The sequence below is a fragment of the Gymnogyps californianus genome, chromosome 2 (genome assembly GCF_018139145.2).
Source record: "Gymnogyps californianus isolate 813 chromosome 2, ASM1813914v2, whole genome shotgun sequence".
Lineage (NCBI taxonomy): Eukaryota > Metazoa > Chordata > Aves > Accipitriformes > Cathartidae > Gymnogyps > Gymnogyps californianus.
This window is the reverse complement of record NC_059472.1, coordinates 167,589,283-167,604,051: the sequence shown is the minus strand read 5'-3', so window position 1 is coordinate 167,604,051 and position 14,769 is coordinate 167,589,283. Positions and strand designations below refer to the sequence as shown.

The following is a 14,769-nucleotide window of genomic DNA, read 5'->3' as shown; positions in this document are numbered from 1 at the left end:
GTGTTCACTCCAGCCTTTGCTTGTTTATTCCCCAAGTTATTGGATGTTCTGTAGCTATTTTCTGACTGTAGTCTTGATTCTTGCATTTCCTAGTAGCATCATGAAGCAGCTTGTCAAAAATTTTAAATATTGTTTTTCTTCCTTATGCTAAATGAAATTTTCAGAAGAAAAGAATGAAATGTTCATAGCTCCAAATTTTTTTTTTTTAAGATTGACTGACCTAAAGGCCATCATTTCACTTTCAAGTTGAAAGCAAGGGTGGACATGGTTGAAAAGATGGCTATTGAAGAGCCTCATTTCTTCCTTCGAAGAGACTGGTCAATGCAAAGATAAAACTTCTAGAAGTGACTAACTTCCCTGGCTGAAACTCAGTCAAGGGTAATGCGGTCAGTTGTGTGCAGAGCTGTATGATGGTGCGTCTTGAAAATAGTCAAGAACTCTATCTGAAAGAACCTTTTTTTTAACAAGACTCTTTCACTTAAGTATAAAGATGGCTTTTTTTAATAACCATAATTCATTCAACTGTGACCCTGCACAAAGGGTTAAGAGCTCCAAACCTTTCACCTCTAGATTTCCATTAAGTGGTAATTCTTCAGGGCCTTTATCTAAACCAACAAAAACTGCAGTTGCTGCTTGAAGTCTGATCTGGCTTGAAGTCTGACCTTTTATTGTTAAAGAAAAAAAGAATAGAATTAACTGAATTAGTTTCCATAATATACTTGCATGCAATTACATAAACAACAATATCAGTGGGATACCATTGTTTATAAAGAATGTGAAATATTGCCTTATAGAGGCTTGAGCCTGTAGGTATGTGTCAGTGGCCGTATACTGCTGATGAAGAATTTCCTGTAGTTCAAGGAGTAGGAGCCTTTGTTTTTTTGGAACAAGAGGATCTGTGTTCTGCCATCACCCTGGAAGTCAGTGACTCTGGACTGCTGCGCAGTGGCCACTTGGGTCAGCCCTTCATTAACCAACACATACAAATGCCCATTGTGTTTTCTTGTGAGTGTCTGTGCCTCTTTGCGTATGCAGTTCTGTATCTTCAGCTCTATTTCTAATTTTCTCCTAATGTAGCTTGGTGGCTCTCGTCTAATATAGTGAGGACTGGTCGTAAAATGATGACTCACTTTACCTAAGCTCCTTCATATCCTTCATATCCTTCTGTTTGGATGAATTTGTTTTTGGAACTCTGAACTTGTTGCTTCCAAGTCCTTGTTCTCTACTGATTCTCAACCAGGCACTGTTGCATTGGCTCGTCGGACTCCTAAGATAGAGTAAATCTTTCACTAACAGGGAGAGTCTCTGCACAGATTGCACATCTAATAGCGAGTGTAATACAGATCAGCATCAAATTGCTTTGTGCTTCTGAACGTAGACCAAAATTAAAGGAAGCTGAGCTACCATAGTAGGAGTTGCAAGTACGCCAATATAGATACTAAAGGCCCTTTATGGGTTTGGTTTTTACAGTTTGTACCAGACAATTTCTGCAAATGGCTAAAATGTATGACTAGAGCTTTTGATATCTTTGCTGTTTTGATAGTGTCATGCATACAGAACACTGACTAACACTGCTCTGAAAGAAAGTTTCAGAAATGTGCCTTTTGTCAGTCAGAAGTGGTGGGTTTTGCTCCCTTAGACAGCTTTCTATAAATTCATGTCAGTATTTGTTGGCTGTTGTTCCTAACTATAACTTCAAAAGGATGAAATGTGAAAAAATAAATGATTGTTTATGGGTGTATTTATTATGCCAACCTGAAAGCTTTAGCTGCAAAACAGATGAATTGGTTCGGGGACATTTTCTGTTTAGTGCCAGGAAGTTACATTGAATGCTGAGATACAAATCAGGGAGGAAAAGACAAATGGTGATTCTTTCTACTTCGTTTCCAATTTATGGCTTTATATATAACGTGTACGTGTGTACTTTACTATATTTTTTCATGTAGGCGTTATTAAAACTTCAGCTTCCAGCACAAATCCCAGGGCTAGAGTGGGTTTGTTGGTATTAGTAAGGTTCGCTGAGGACATAAACATGCTACAGGACCCTATCAAAGGGATCAAAAGCATCACTGAAGTATACATCAGAGATTATGTAAAATCCTGATCTCCATAGGGGAGGCTGGGTGGAGTCCAACCCGAGAACTAAATTCGCTTGCATCACTTGTCTTTCTGCTCCTGAGGATATGTAATTAACTCACAGATCTGGGGCAAGGCAGAAATCAATGTAAGATTGTGTTTATGCTGGCCAGGTACCGCATTTTTTCTTTTTCTTTTTTCTTTTTTTTTTTAAGGTTCTGATAAAACATTACATGAAATGTGATGTTCATGCAGTAAAACCTGACTTAGATGATCTAGCTGTTTGTTTCTGTACTGGTGTGGGGGTTTTGTAAACATCTGGGAATTATTGAGTGCTAAAGCAAATGTTTCTTATTGTGTTATGGCACAGGAGGCACACAGTTGTCAACATCAAACTCTGAGTAAACTTAATAACATTTTAATAAGAGACCTTTTTTCTTCTTCTTCCCCACATCACTTTTCAGGTTGCAAAGGTGCTAAAGCATGGCTGACTTGGATCACAACCTCAGTCTTGCGGATGCTCTGACAGAGCCACCTCCCGAGATTGAGGAAGAAGTGAAAAGGGACTTCATTGCCACTCTGGAAGCAGAGAAATTTGATGATGTGGTTGGAGAAACAGTAGATAAAACAGACTATGTTCCTCTGCTGGATGATGATGAAAAAAGCTGGGAGCCAGGAACCAAAAAGCAAACCCCATGCAGACGGTATTCAGGTGGAACGTAAGTGTCTAAAGCACAAGACCAAAAAGCTGCATCACTTAAGCATCAGAGAACACTTTTGCTTATTGTAATATTGCTAGACCTGCTAAAACAGGACTTTTATATGTTGCTGGTTTTAGTCTGAACAACTTATTTTAAAAGCAAAGATTGAGATCAAGTCCTGTTTCCTGCTTTTCTACTCTACCACCTTCTGTCCAGTTCCTCAGCCTGTAAAATAAGCTATTATTACTAGTCCACAGAAGATGCTATTATTTATGTTAATATTTTGTGGGCTGCCTTGGGCTTCTCAGAGGAAGCACTGTCCAACGTGTGTGATGGCTACACTTATATACAGTGCTTTCCATCTCAAAATACTAGAATGTGCAAGATACCACCACTCTGGGTAATGGCAAATCCAGGGTGTAAAGATTGATGACTTGCTGTTGCTGGTGACGTCTGCAGATTGGCATCTTCATAAGGTCCACACTGTTTGTGAGCTTGAGACTAGAATGTTTAAAGCTAAAGGTTTGTTTCTCCACTGATCCAAGGGTCTACTTATTTTGATTTCTTGCTGCATGTATATGCTGGTTATGTGCATATATAGTAAAATGTGGTGCTGTCTCTGCTGGTTATGAACATTTACTAGCCCAGTTGATATTTACTAGTGTTAACAGCTTTATCAGAAACTATTTAGAAGGAGAGGTTTAAACAGATACTTGCTTCCCTAGCTAGGTAAAAAGAAAACAGTGAGATTTAGGGGTCATCCATTAGGTTTCTTTCTCAGTAAGCAGTTTAAATTCTTTGTATCTTTGCCTGTGTGGTGTTCCGCCCCCCAGGCAAATGGGGCTAGTCACCTGTGACAAGTAGTGCCTTGATTATTTTTTGGCCTTGATCTATGCTATGTAAAAGAAGAAAACGTTTGCTTCTAGACAGATGACCTGGTGACTTGTTTCAGAAGAAAGTTTTTCTTTTTTTTGCCTTAATCCTGATGCTCATCAGTGTTGATGAAAGTGGAAAGTGCAGAAGAACTATAATGATCATCCATCAGAATAAACACGACCTCCAGGACTACAGAATGGGGAATTATACAATGGGGATTTCTGGTCTGTTTAAGGCACTTATTTGCATTGTTTAGAAGTGTATCAGATGCCTTGTAATACAGAAAATGTAATTTTGAATTTTCCATACTAACATAGTTCATTAAATGGTAACAAATGAGTAGGAAGGATGGAAGTGGGCAAAGAGATTATAAAACTTTGAGCTTTGGTCAATTCAGATGTGTATTACTGTATTCAATTATAGTACTTCTCATGGTAGGTGTTTTGTATTTTAGCATTGCAGAAGTGGGAGTAACAGAGAAACATGAAGGCTTGTTAACACTTTTGCATATGATTTAAAGATGTTTTAAAATAATGCTTTGTTCTAAAAGTTACAGATTCTAAAACATCTCGGCACCAGAATTTCTCAGTGTTAAAATCATTACATAATACTGCTTTAAAATACAAGTTCCTTAAGTTGTGTCCTCCCAGACGTGTATCCCTTGAACATTACCATCATAACTCACTATTTCAAATAACTTCAGATTCTTGAAGCAGGTATAATGAGGCCTTTTGGGTTTGCTCAGGTAATTAAAACTCACTGAACTGCCCTGTGAGAAAACTGCCAGTTCCTGTGTGCAGAACTGAGGCAGAGATATTGGAGTGCTAACACCAGTTACCTTTGGGCCAGACTCTTCTCTTCATCTGCATCTCTTGGCTTTTCTAACCCCCTTCCCCTCTCCAGTGCCTTCCCTGGCTGTACAACCAGTTGTCTGCTTGAGCAGAACTTGTTTCCCTCCTACGTGGCACGGGGGGGGGGATGCAATTTCTTGTTCTTGGTTTGGAGATTTGTTTTTCCCTTTTTTGGGATAGCTGGAGAACAGTTATGAGCATTATCTAAATCTTTGGCAAGATGAAAACAAGACCCTCACTGAAGAAATTAGAGAGCTTGCTTGCCTTGAGTGGATAAGAGAAAGTTTGTCAGCTTTCCCACCTTGTACCAGGAGGGGAAGGGCTGTCAAGCTTTGCAGTTTAGAACAGTGTCAATTTACTACAGGCCAGTCTTAGGATTTGATCCTGTTATGTCTTAATTTGTCTAATTTGCTTTTCCCTGAAGTGATAAGGATACCTATTTCTTCCATGAGATTTATTCAATGTTTATAACTGTTTAAAAAAATATAGTAAAGCTTAATGTACTTGCTTCTACTGAGGCTATAGAATAAATGAGCCTGGGTTGAGATATTACAAGGTCCTAATGGGAGTGTTAAGTGTTGTTCTAGTGCAGTGCTTTGAGTGTAACGTGAAGTTTTTGGGGAAGGGGAACTGGTATGTGAAAGGTGGCAGGAGTTCTATGTCCCTGGCTCCAAATATGACTGCAAATAGCTTTGTTTTCCTGAGGGAGAAGAGTTTCTTTCATGGATCAGCCTTTTCAGCCCCGCTTGTTAATTTATTTATGTTTAAAAGGCACAAATGTGTTCAGACAGCACGGTGTCTGCTACTGAGATTGCCTTTCCCCAGTCAGAAGAGGTTTAATCATATGTCCCGTCAGGCTTTAGCTATTTCATCTCTGCTCAAGGTTTTTCTTTCACTTTTTTCCTAAACCCAGGAGCCAGATTAGACAAGTTTAACGATCAGATGGGCCCCCATCATGGACCTGGGTGAACCATGTGAGTACGGAGAGTTGGAGAAGAGGAGGGAGATGTGATGAGCAGTTGTACGGTCACCTACAAATTTGTCCTAGAATAAAGCTCTAATAACAGTTAACTTTTAAAATATCATTGGAAAGGCATAGCTTAAGAAGAAAGGGTTTTACTCTTTCTAGCACCTGGCTGGACATCATAATTTGGCAAATTCTGGGGTAATCCTCTTATGACTATTGTATGGGCTGTGTGTGTTTACATGAATCGCTGTGTGAAGAGGTGGTCGCTATTGAGTTGGGTGTCAGTATGCATGTTTTGCATTCTTGCACTCACTCTGTTCACAAACCTGGTGATGAGTCTTAACTCTGTTTCCCTATTGAAAAACTGTATACATACTGAGCACAATGTAAGCGATGAAGTTCTTTTAATTTGCTATGGGCAGTGGCTTTGGGGCTTTTTTCAAGCACGCATGTCGCCACGAGATGGCTCTGCTGGTGCTGCGTGATGCTGCTGGACAGACACTGCTGCACAGCAGAGCAGGCCATCCTCCCCTGGTATGGAAACAAAACACAGCTCCAGAGCCTGAAACCCGAGGCCAAACCACAACATTTCCCTTTCCTTTTACCTCCCTTTCTGCACTAGGAGTAAGCACCTTTCTTGCAGAAGGCAGCAGGCTTTGCTTTTGCAAAAGGAAGTTTAAACACTTTGTCATGTACGAAAGTGAAGATGGCGAATGTTCCATATACCCCAAAGTTTCAGAGGGATTAAAAAAGTCAGCAAATGATGTTAAGATACTTGCATTTTAATCTTATATGATACATGAAACACCTTCTCCCTCTCAAAGTCTGTCTATCCCCATTCCTGCCCGAAAGCTGTTAAAACTTCTGGTAATCCCTATATTGTCTTTTTGTACAAAAACAAGTATCGAGCATGATCTGAGAGTGCACTCTCAGATCTGTCAGACGCTTGCGAAATAAACATTAAAAATAGTTCAGAGACACTCAGGTGATACAAAAGGTGCACTCCTAAGCTGTGTGTGTTTTGTATGCTCTGCCCCAGATTTCAGCTGCTTTCCCAGCATCTCGTGGCCTAGCCACAGAAACTGCGGGTTCCTTTCAGCATAGGGCCTTGCACCAGCAGTCTGTCAGGAGCGTATTTCGGTGAGGGGTTTTTTTTCTTGGTGCTTTTTGTTTAAAGTGCAGATTGTATTGTAAAGTCACCCGGATCTTGGTTTGAGTTGCTTGACTACATAATATACCTCTATTTTCTTAGGGAGGAAGGAGTGCCTTAATTATTGTCTTGATAAGCCAAAGTGTTCTTGAAACTTTTTCCATGTTTTATGAACTAAAGTGGTGAAATTAATCTAGTTGTTACAGTTCAGAAAGCAAAATGAATCTTTTTCTAGCTCAGTTGCTTTACACTGATTTAGCATCCCTCAGGTAATATTTGTGCTCAATTAGTGAACTTCACTTGGGGTTCTCTAACATCTAGCCATCTTGGATTCAGTCCCATCACAGGCAGCCAGTGATCAGGCAAGGTGATTAAACCTTCAAGCTTCAGCTTCCTATTTCAGAAGGAGAGGTGTGAAGGTGGGATGGGAGGAGAGGGATCTTAGTGGAAATTAGTATGGCAGGTCTCCTTTTCCTGCTCGTGGACGCCAGACCTGCCTGTGCAGCTGTGCTTCTGTTAGTGCCATCTGACAGTATGTGTGTGCTTCTGAAAGCTCTGGCATCCCCGAAACACAAAACCAAGCAAGCCTTGGCTTCCATTTAAATTCAAATTCTCTTCAATTCTCATGGTTAGAGAGAGAAGCTTGAGAATCCAAACCAAGTGTTTATGTCCTATTGGAATGCCAAAGGGCAAGCAAAACTCTAAGCCTTTTTTTTTTTTGGTGACTCTGGGAAATGATGAGCCTGACTGCTGTTCAGAAGCCATTTTGAGACAGAATAAACATATGAATTGAAATAGCTTAAGCTATTTCTTGTTTAAGAGTTACCAGCTAGTTTTGACTTTATGGCACTCTGTTTCTCAGCGTTTTTGTTCCCACTCATGTTTTTTTGTCTAAGCTCTCTGACAAAGTTGCATTCAACCAAGTCTGCACACACAAATGTGTGACAGGATGATAAAACATGGAAAATGACTCTCGTCCATAACCCATCCACCCCACCCTGGCCTGCTGAGAGTGCTCTCTTCCCCCCCCCGCCCCAGTATCCCATGCAGGTCTGATGGTGGAAACGTGCTCAGTTGTGTGTATGCTTCCCTGTGTGCTATGCCAAGTCACTGCTGGAGATTAGGGTTTTTTATATTGGCACTGTCCATTTGCTTGAGATTATCGGTTTAGCGAATGCGGCCTTAAATTTGTTTATATAAAAACAATCCTTTGATCCACTACCCAGATGCAAATACTATCTTGTGATTCTGATGAGGATTATGTAGTTACAACATCTTGACATGTTTTTGTTTTTATGCAATTTAGAATGAGGGGTGGAGACCCGGCCCTGAGATGATTGCTGGGTACTTTCACACTGCACTCTAGCTAACTAAAATAAGTTTGCTTTGCTCCAAAGGAGCTGACCTTCAGAGACATAAAAACTACTAATGCTGGGTGGAGTTGTTTGATTTGACCTGATTTTCTGGAAGCTTGTCTTCCAAAAAAGCTAAAACTGTAAAGGAGACCATTTTACCTGCTTTTCATCCTTCCCAAGAAGTGCAGAAGGAAAGACATGGCATTTCTGATTCTTCTGCTCGTTTGGGAACCCACTGTTGAGCCTAAAATCTTCTTTAGATTTTGCCTGGTTAAGTGTTTGATTTGGAGAGACCCTGGCTTGACTGAGAAAATGATGCATGTGCAACGGTGTCCTGCTTATCCCTGCGTGTTCGCAGACCTTTTTGGGAAAGTTAAAAGCTGTTGCCTATATCAGACCTGCTTGCGGGTTGTTCTGCCATTCTGGTAACTGGAGGTTTTTTAGATCACTTCCCTCCTCATGGCTTTGATGGCAGAGAAGCAACCTTCTGCAGCTAGCAGGGTGCACGCAGAGAAGAGCAGCTACTGTGGTTACTGCTCAGCATGTCGAGAGGGAGAAGAATGCCGCAATGGCTTTAACCTATTCTTTTGTTCTAATTCCTGTGCCGTTGAAGCAAATGTAGGATTTTCAATACATATGTCTTATGTTTTTTCCCTCCCCCCCGAAATGAGTCAATATAGGGGACTGGATAAGATGAAGCTTCCCTGAAGGAATGTATTTGTGCTTTGTAGTCTAGAAGTGCCACAGACTTGAGAGCCCTGTCAGCTCCATGGAAGGTTAAGCCAGAAACACAGCTGGCTTTGAGCTGTCCTTGTTTTCATCTACCATAGTGTTTGGTAGGCTTCACTAATATTTTGGTAGGGGTTTTTTTGTTTTGTTTTAAGTTTGCAGAGCCCTTGGTAGTGGACGGCAGGGTGTCCTGGCTTTTTTCTTTTTGCTGGAAGACAGTTGGCTTGGATCACTTGCTACCTAGGAGATCAGTCTCTAAATGAAACTTTTCTACAGATGAAGTGTTTATTTTCTGAATAGCTGAAATGCACTGAATTGCCAGAAGCACCACTGAGTGGACTATATGCAGTGCAAAGCTGACCTCAAGTGCACACAAACTTCTCATTTCAAGTGCTATCAGACCAGTCTTACAGATGAACATTTCCTTTCAGATGAACATGGCAATCCGAAGCCAGTGCTTGAAGTATGCACAGACTTGCAGACCAAATTTGTAGTGTTTAGCCATATTTGTGATCAAGTTGAGTCCTGTTTTTAATGCATAAATAATGGCGGTAGCATCAAGACCAGAATATGAAACGTTTCAACAGCTATATTGTCTGTGCAAGGTATAATGATCAGGTTCGGATGAAACTGAAAGCACTATGTAATCATTTTGTCCAATTTAAAACAGAACTTGCACTCAAGTTTTCAATTACAGTTTAAATACTGAAGAAATGGGAGTGAGTTTGTGGGTCGTGGTAGTGGGGGTTGCTGTTTATTTTCCCCACCACCAAAAGATTTTTTTTTTTTTGACACGTTTAGCATGAGTGAAGACTAGAGAAGACTTGCAAAGCCTCTGTTACAGTGGCATCATCAGCTACCTTCATTAAACCAGTGTTATGACACCCATTTGAGCGGGACTTAAGAAAACTTATAGCTCTTGCACTGGAGCTAAGGTTCCTCGCTGTTAACTGGAAGGTTCAGCAGGACCTGCATAGCTCCGCTACGTAATTCCTTGGAGATCTCATTGTAAGACCCCGCTACTCCACGGGATACTCGGCATACCTTTTGGCAGCTGTGAAGCAGTGTTGTATAAACCATCCCGTGACCCTGATTTTCTCCTTGCCTGAATCGATCAGTAAATTCAGTGACTGGCAGTAGTTCTTCCAGTTAGTAGTTAAGACAGTTCTACTGTTACAGTAAATACCAGACCTTGTAAAGACTGACAGCAGGAGGAGCTGGTGTGTTCAACTGCTAAGAAACAGGTCTGGGGATTCCTGTAGTATTTTCAGCTACTTGAAGAGGATGTAGGTGTATGTTTTTCTATAAGCTGTCTGGCAAGTTCATGTTGAATTTTCGTAAAACACCAGGATGAGCCACTGAAGTAACTGGAAAGCCTTTCCTTTTGCTTTACTGAGGGTTGGATTAAGCCCTAAAATGCTGTGTCTAAAGTACACTGGTAACATAGCTTTGTTTTAAAACTGCTTGAGCTCAGGGAAGGGACAGCAGCAACTCCAGGTAACTGAATGTGCGTCTCTTTGGGAGTGATTTTATTTTATTTACTTACAGGATTTTTTTAAGCCATTGCCCTGAGTGTTTCTTCACAGTAAGGAGAACTGATGGCCTGAGGAGCTGAACTGCTGTTAGAGCTTGTTACGCTTAACTAATACTACTCAGTATTGTTCTTGCAATGACTTGTCTTCACTATTTCACAACTGGAAAATGGGATAAATTCTTAGAAATTAAGCAGAGTTTATTTAAGAAAATTAGAAAATATTTTAAGACTTGGTGCAAGGATGATATCTTCAGTCTGGGTAAATGGCCTTGTAATACCTGTCATGGTGGTGGTTGCCTACAGAAATATTGCGCTGCTGGCAACCTGCACCAGTATTAATACCAGCACAATCCAGCTACTTTTGTAAGGACCATAGTCTGATCTCAAAGGCAGTAATTTAAAATAAATAAAATTCCTCAAGCAGTTTGCCTAAGTGATTATAGTTATTGACCCTCAGCAGCCCAGTGTAGAGATGATGGGGTGAATATAGAATTTCACTAGCATATTTTGATGATTAGGAAGAACTGTTTGAGTACTAGAACAAGAAGTGTGCTTTTTTTTTTTTTAAAAAAAATTGTTAATTAAATTCCTTAATTATTCCCAAAGATGGTTTCCAAACAGCATTTTCAGAAACATTGCAAGCTTGGAGATAGCTACCTGTTAGCAGAGTGGCTTTCCTAAGGCAGCCCACTGAGCAGATGGCAAAGCCAAGGTTAGAGCTCAGTTCTTTGGTTCCAGATTGCCTCAGCTATCACTAGGTCTTGTATTGCTGCCATGTTTTCCAAGTTCAGCGTGTACATCCTGGTGCCTCTTAAAATTTTATCTGACAATGTCAGAACAAGATAGACTAAATCTCTTGGTGGTAAGTATCTTATATGCTATTCTTTGGAATCGGTGGTCTTCCACCCTGAACTACCCTTCTCTAAATCTCTCCCTGATACCTGCTTTAGCAGTGTGCTGTCAAAGCTGAAATTGAGGTGGTCTGATCCTTTTTTCTAATAGTATTAGGATAGCTTTGTCTGCAAGAAACTTGTCATGACTGAAGTGGACCAATGTTTAAAAATTCTGGGGAATTAGTTTGTGCCTGTTGGCTCTTGTTCTGTCACTGGACTCCACTGACAAGAGCGTGCCTGAGGCTTCTTTAGAGCTTCCCTTGAGGTGCTTGTACACATCACCCCCAAGTCTTCTCCAGGGTGAGCTGTCCCAGCTCTCAGCCTTTCTTCATATGAGAGACACTCCAGTCCCTTAATCATCCTAGTGGCCGTTCACTGACCTCTCTCCAGTAGCTCCATCTCTCTTGTGTTGGGGACCCCAGCACTGGACCCAGCGCTCCAGATGTGTCTCAACAGTGCTGAAGACAGGGAAAGAATCACCCCTGTCAGCCTGCTGGCCGTGCTCGGCCTAATGCAGCCCAGGATGCTGATGACGTTGTCTGCTGCAAAGGTGCATTGCTGGTTCATGTTCAGCTTGTTGGCCACCAGGACCCCAAGGGCTTTTCCTGCAGGACCTGCCTTCCAGCAAGTTGGTCCCTAGTGTATACTGGTGCCTGGGCTTATTCCTCCCTCGGTACAGGACTTTGCATTTCCCCTTGTTGAACTTCATGAGATTCTTCTCTGCTCACCTCTCCAGCCTGTCCAGGTCCTTCTGGATGGCATCACAGGCCTCTGGCATATCAGCCACTCCTCCCAGTTTTGTATCATCTGCAAACTTGCTGAGGGTGTGCTCTTCTCCATCGTTCAGGTCATTAATGAAGATGTTAAACAGTACTGGCCCAAGTGTCAGCTGCTGGGGGACACCGTGAGTGACTGGCCTCCACTTGGACTTTGTGCTAGTGATCACCACCCTCTGAGCCTGGCTGTTCAGCCAGTTTTCCATCCACTCACTGTGCGGTTATCTGACCTATGCTTTGTCAGTTTGTCTATGAGGATGTTATGGGAGACAGTGTTAAGGTCAACAGCATCGACTGCTCTTGCCTCACATCCACCAAGCCCGTCTAATTTTATCAGCTTGGCTAAGCATCATTTGCTTGAAGGAAATCCAGAGTCACAGTGGTCTAGTGCTGGCCCTTAGGAAAGCTTAGTTGGAAGTGATGGTATGAATAGATAAAGAAGCTTCTAGTTGTTATGCCTTGTCTCCTTCATGGGACTAGATTTTCTGTGATTGAACTCTTCCTTTTGGGTTTTAAGTTGCACTGACTCGGTGCCATGTGGGTACCTTAACTTATTTCAAAAATAATTCTAGGGAAAAAAACCCATTATCTGTGTTTAATAACATTACAGTGTTGTCCTTACAATGTTGTTTTTAACATTTGGATTAAGATTAACTTCATCCAATGCTAACATTTCCTTTGATTTCTTGCAGATACTTCAGCTTCTGGGCCAACAGTTGTAGAAAATGGTGACCATGGAATAGAAGATCACCACACAGGTACGTGCTTAACGTCTGAAGGAAACATGTTGACTTCTTTATTTGTTATTGGACCAGTAAAACCTCACTGTGACAAAATGCATCTTCTTTTTGAGTCGTATTTCTCCATGGAGGGTTGTTTTTTGGTTTTTTAAATGATCTCTTCAAAGAATTTGAAACGAAATAGAACTTCATTTCTCTTTCGGGTTCGAAATGGCTTATTTGCATAAAGCCTCGTTCTGAAGACATTGTATACTTCATCCATGGTCAGTGTTGGGAGGCAACATCTAGGGCACTGATACCTAAATGGCTTTCCAGAGACTCCGTAATATTCATAGCTGAACTCTACCCTAACCTGTGAGAATGACTTCTCCTCTTCCCCGTGAGACTGACAGTGATGTTTCTTCTGAGTACACCATCCTTTGATGCAGTTTTTTCATTCACTAACTCTTAGCTGCTACTGAAATTACACTGCTTTGTTTATTCTGCAGCTTCTCCTTCCACCCCAAACTACCCTTCGGTAAACATCTCCTAATATTTGGTTTAGCAATGTCAAAGCTGAAATTGAGGTCTTCTGAACCTTTTTTTCAAATAGCGTTAGGATAGCTTTGTCTGCAAGAAGCTTGTTGTGACTTAAGTGGACTAATGTTTCAGACTTGTGAGGAATCTGCAAAAATAACTGATCTTTCCAATCAGCCTAACATATGTTGAAGTTAGTCTTATTTTAGCAGTTACATTTAATGATAAACACCAGTTCCCTTTTATGAGACTTTCTTACTATGAATTGGGTTTCCTACCAAATTCCAGCTGAACTGTTTAGGATGAGCAATACCAATTCAGAGACTGTGTGCATGAGCCAGTGGATTGTTTCCTTTTGTGGTGAGGAGGGTGTGGACTTTGACAGGCTATACTGTAGCACCTCCATTTTCTTGAGGATAAAATATTCGGAAGTCAATTGTCATGCTGGCATTGGTAAAAGCTATTTATTTGGTCTCCCTTTTCATGATCTCCAGCTCAGCTTTAGCAGCACAGATCATTGCTAAGATTGTTCAGATGTTCCCAGCATTAGCATCCCTGCTAGTCCGTACGTGCGGCAGCCCCCCCCCCCCCCCCCCCCCCCCCCCCAAATCCAGGAGATAATGATGAATGTATGGGAGTAGGAGACAGGGATGAATTAAAACACTTTTTTGCTGTAATTCTATTTAGAGTGTGAGCAAGTTTCATGTTCTTATTGAAGATGAGAATATAAAAATTGATCTTTGTACGTAATTTGCTATTGTAAATCTGGTCAAAAGGAAGCTGTGCATCTTTTATAATTTAGTATGAAACTGAAATTAAGAAAACTTCTGAAGCTTCCTAAGGATACTTCCTCTCTTTTTTTAAATACATAAAACTAAAAGGAGGTAGAAATAAAATCAGATTTATGATTCTCCAGGTATGACTAATTAAATGCATTGGGATTTTTTTTATTGAACTTCTGAATTGTGTTTAAAAAATTTCTTGTTATTTACTTAATACTAGCTTTCTGGAGGTTTAACTCTTCACACTAAATGTTAACAACTTTGATCAAAGATACTTTTATGTGTCTGAAGCTTTTTAATTTATTCATGTGTTCCATCTTTGTGGGGTAGAGATGGATTATTTTCTTGTTAAAGGCTGTCTAAAAGTGACATCAAAGTGGTAGAAACAGCATGTCAAAGGATGAAGAGTCATAGGCATCAAGTTAATTAGGTTCTCCAGAATAACAGAAGATTTATACAACACAACTACTTCACGGACTCTTTCGCCCTACCCCCTTCTCTATGGAATACGTGAAATATCCGTGCTTATACATTTGAGAGTAAGGGAGAAATGCTAATTTTTGATCAGATAATGAAGGTTTTTTCAGAGTTGAAGTGCAGTTGATGCTCTGCAGAAATACAGGCAAGTTGTTCCAAACCAGGTAATGGACTTCAGTAGTGCCTGGTTCTACATTTAGTAGGTGGTGCTGCCTAAAGCCTTTTGTCCCTGGCCCTAAGCCACCTTCAGTTTTTGGCTGGCTTATTTGTTTTCAGCTGGATCTATTCCTAATCTGTCTCTTTTTAAAGCTGAAATGATTCTTTTGGATGTGCAACGTGGGCCCAG

At 40.9% G+C, this 14,769-nt stretch overlaps 1 protein-coding gene across 1 annotated transcript in view; it reads left to right on the top strand.

The window, feature by feature from the left end:
* MAP4 (microtubule associated protein 4) overlaps window positions 1-14,769 on the top strand; it is a 161,249-nt gene that overhangs the window by 51,507 nt on the left and 94,973 nt on the right. The window contains 3 exon segments of the mRNA XM_050892110.1: window positions 2,541-2,739; window positions 2,741-2,795; window positions 12,601-12,666. Of these exon segments, the coding sequence (XP_050748067.1) occupies window positions 2,560-2,739; window positions 2,741-2,795; window positions 12,601-12,666 (301 nt within the window). The 5' untranslated portion in view covers window positions 2,541-2,559.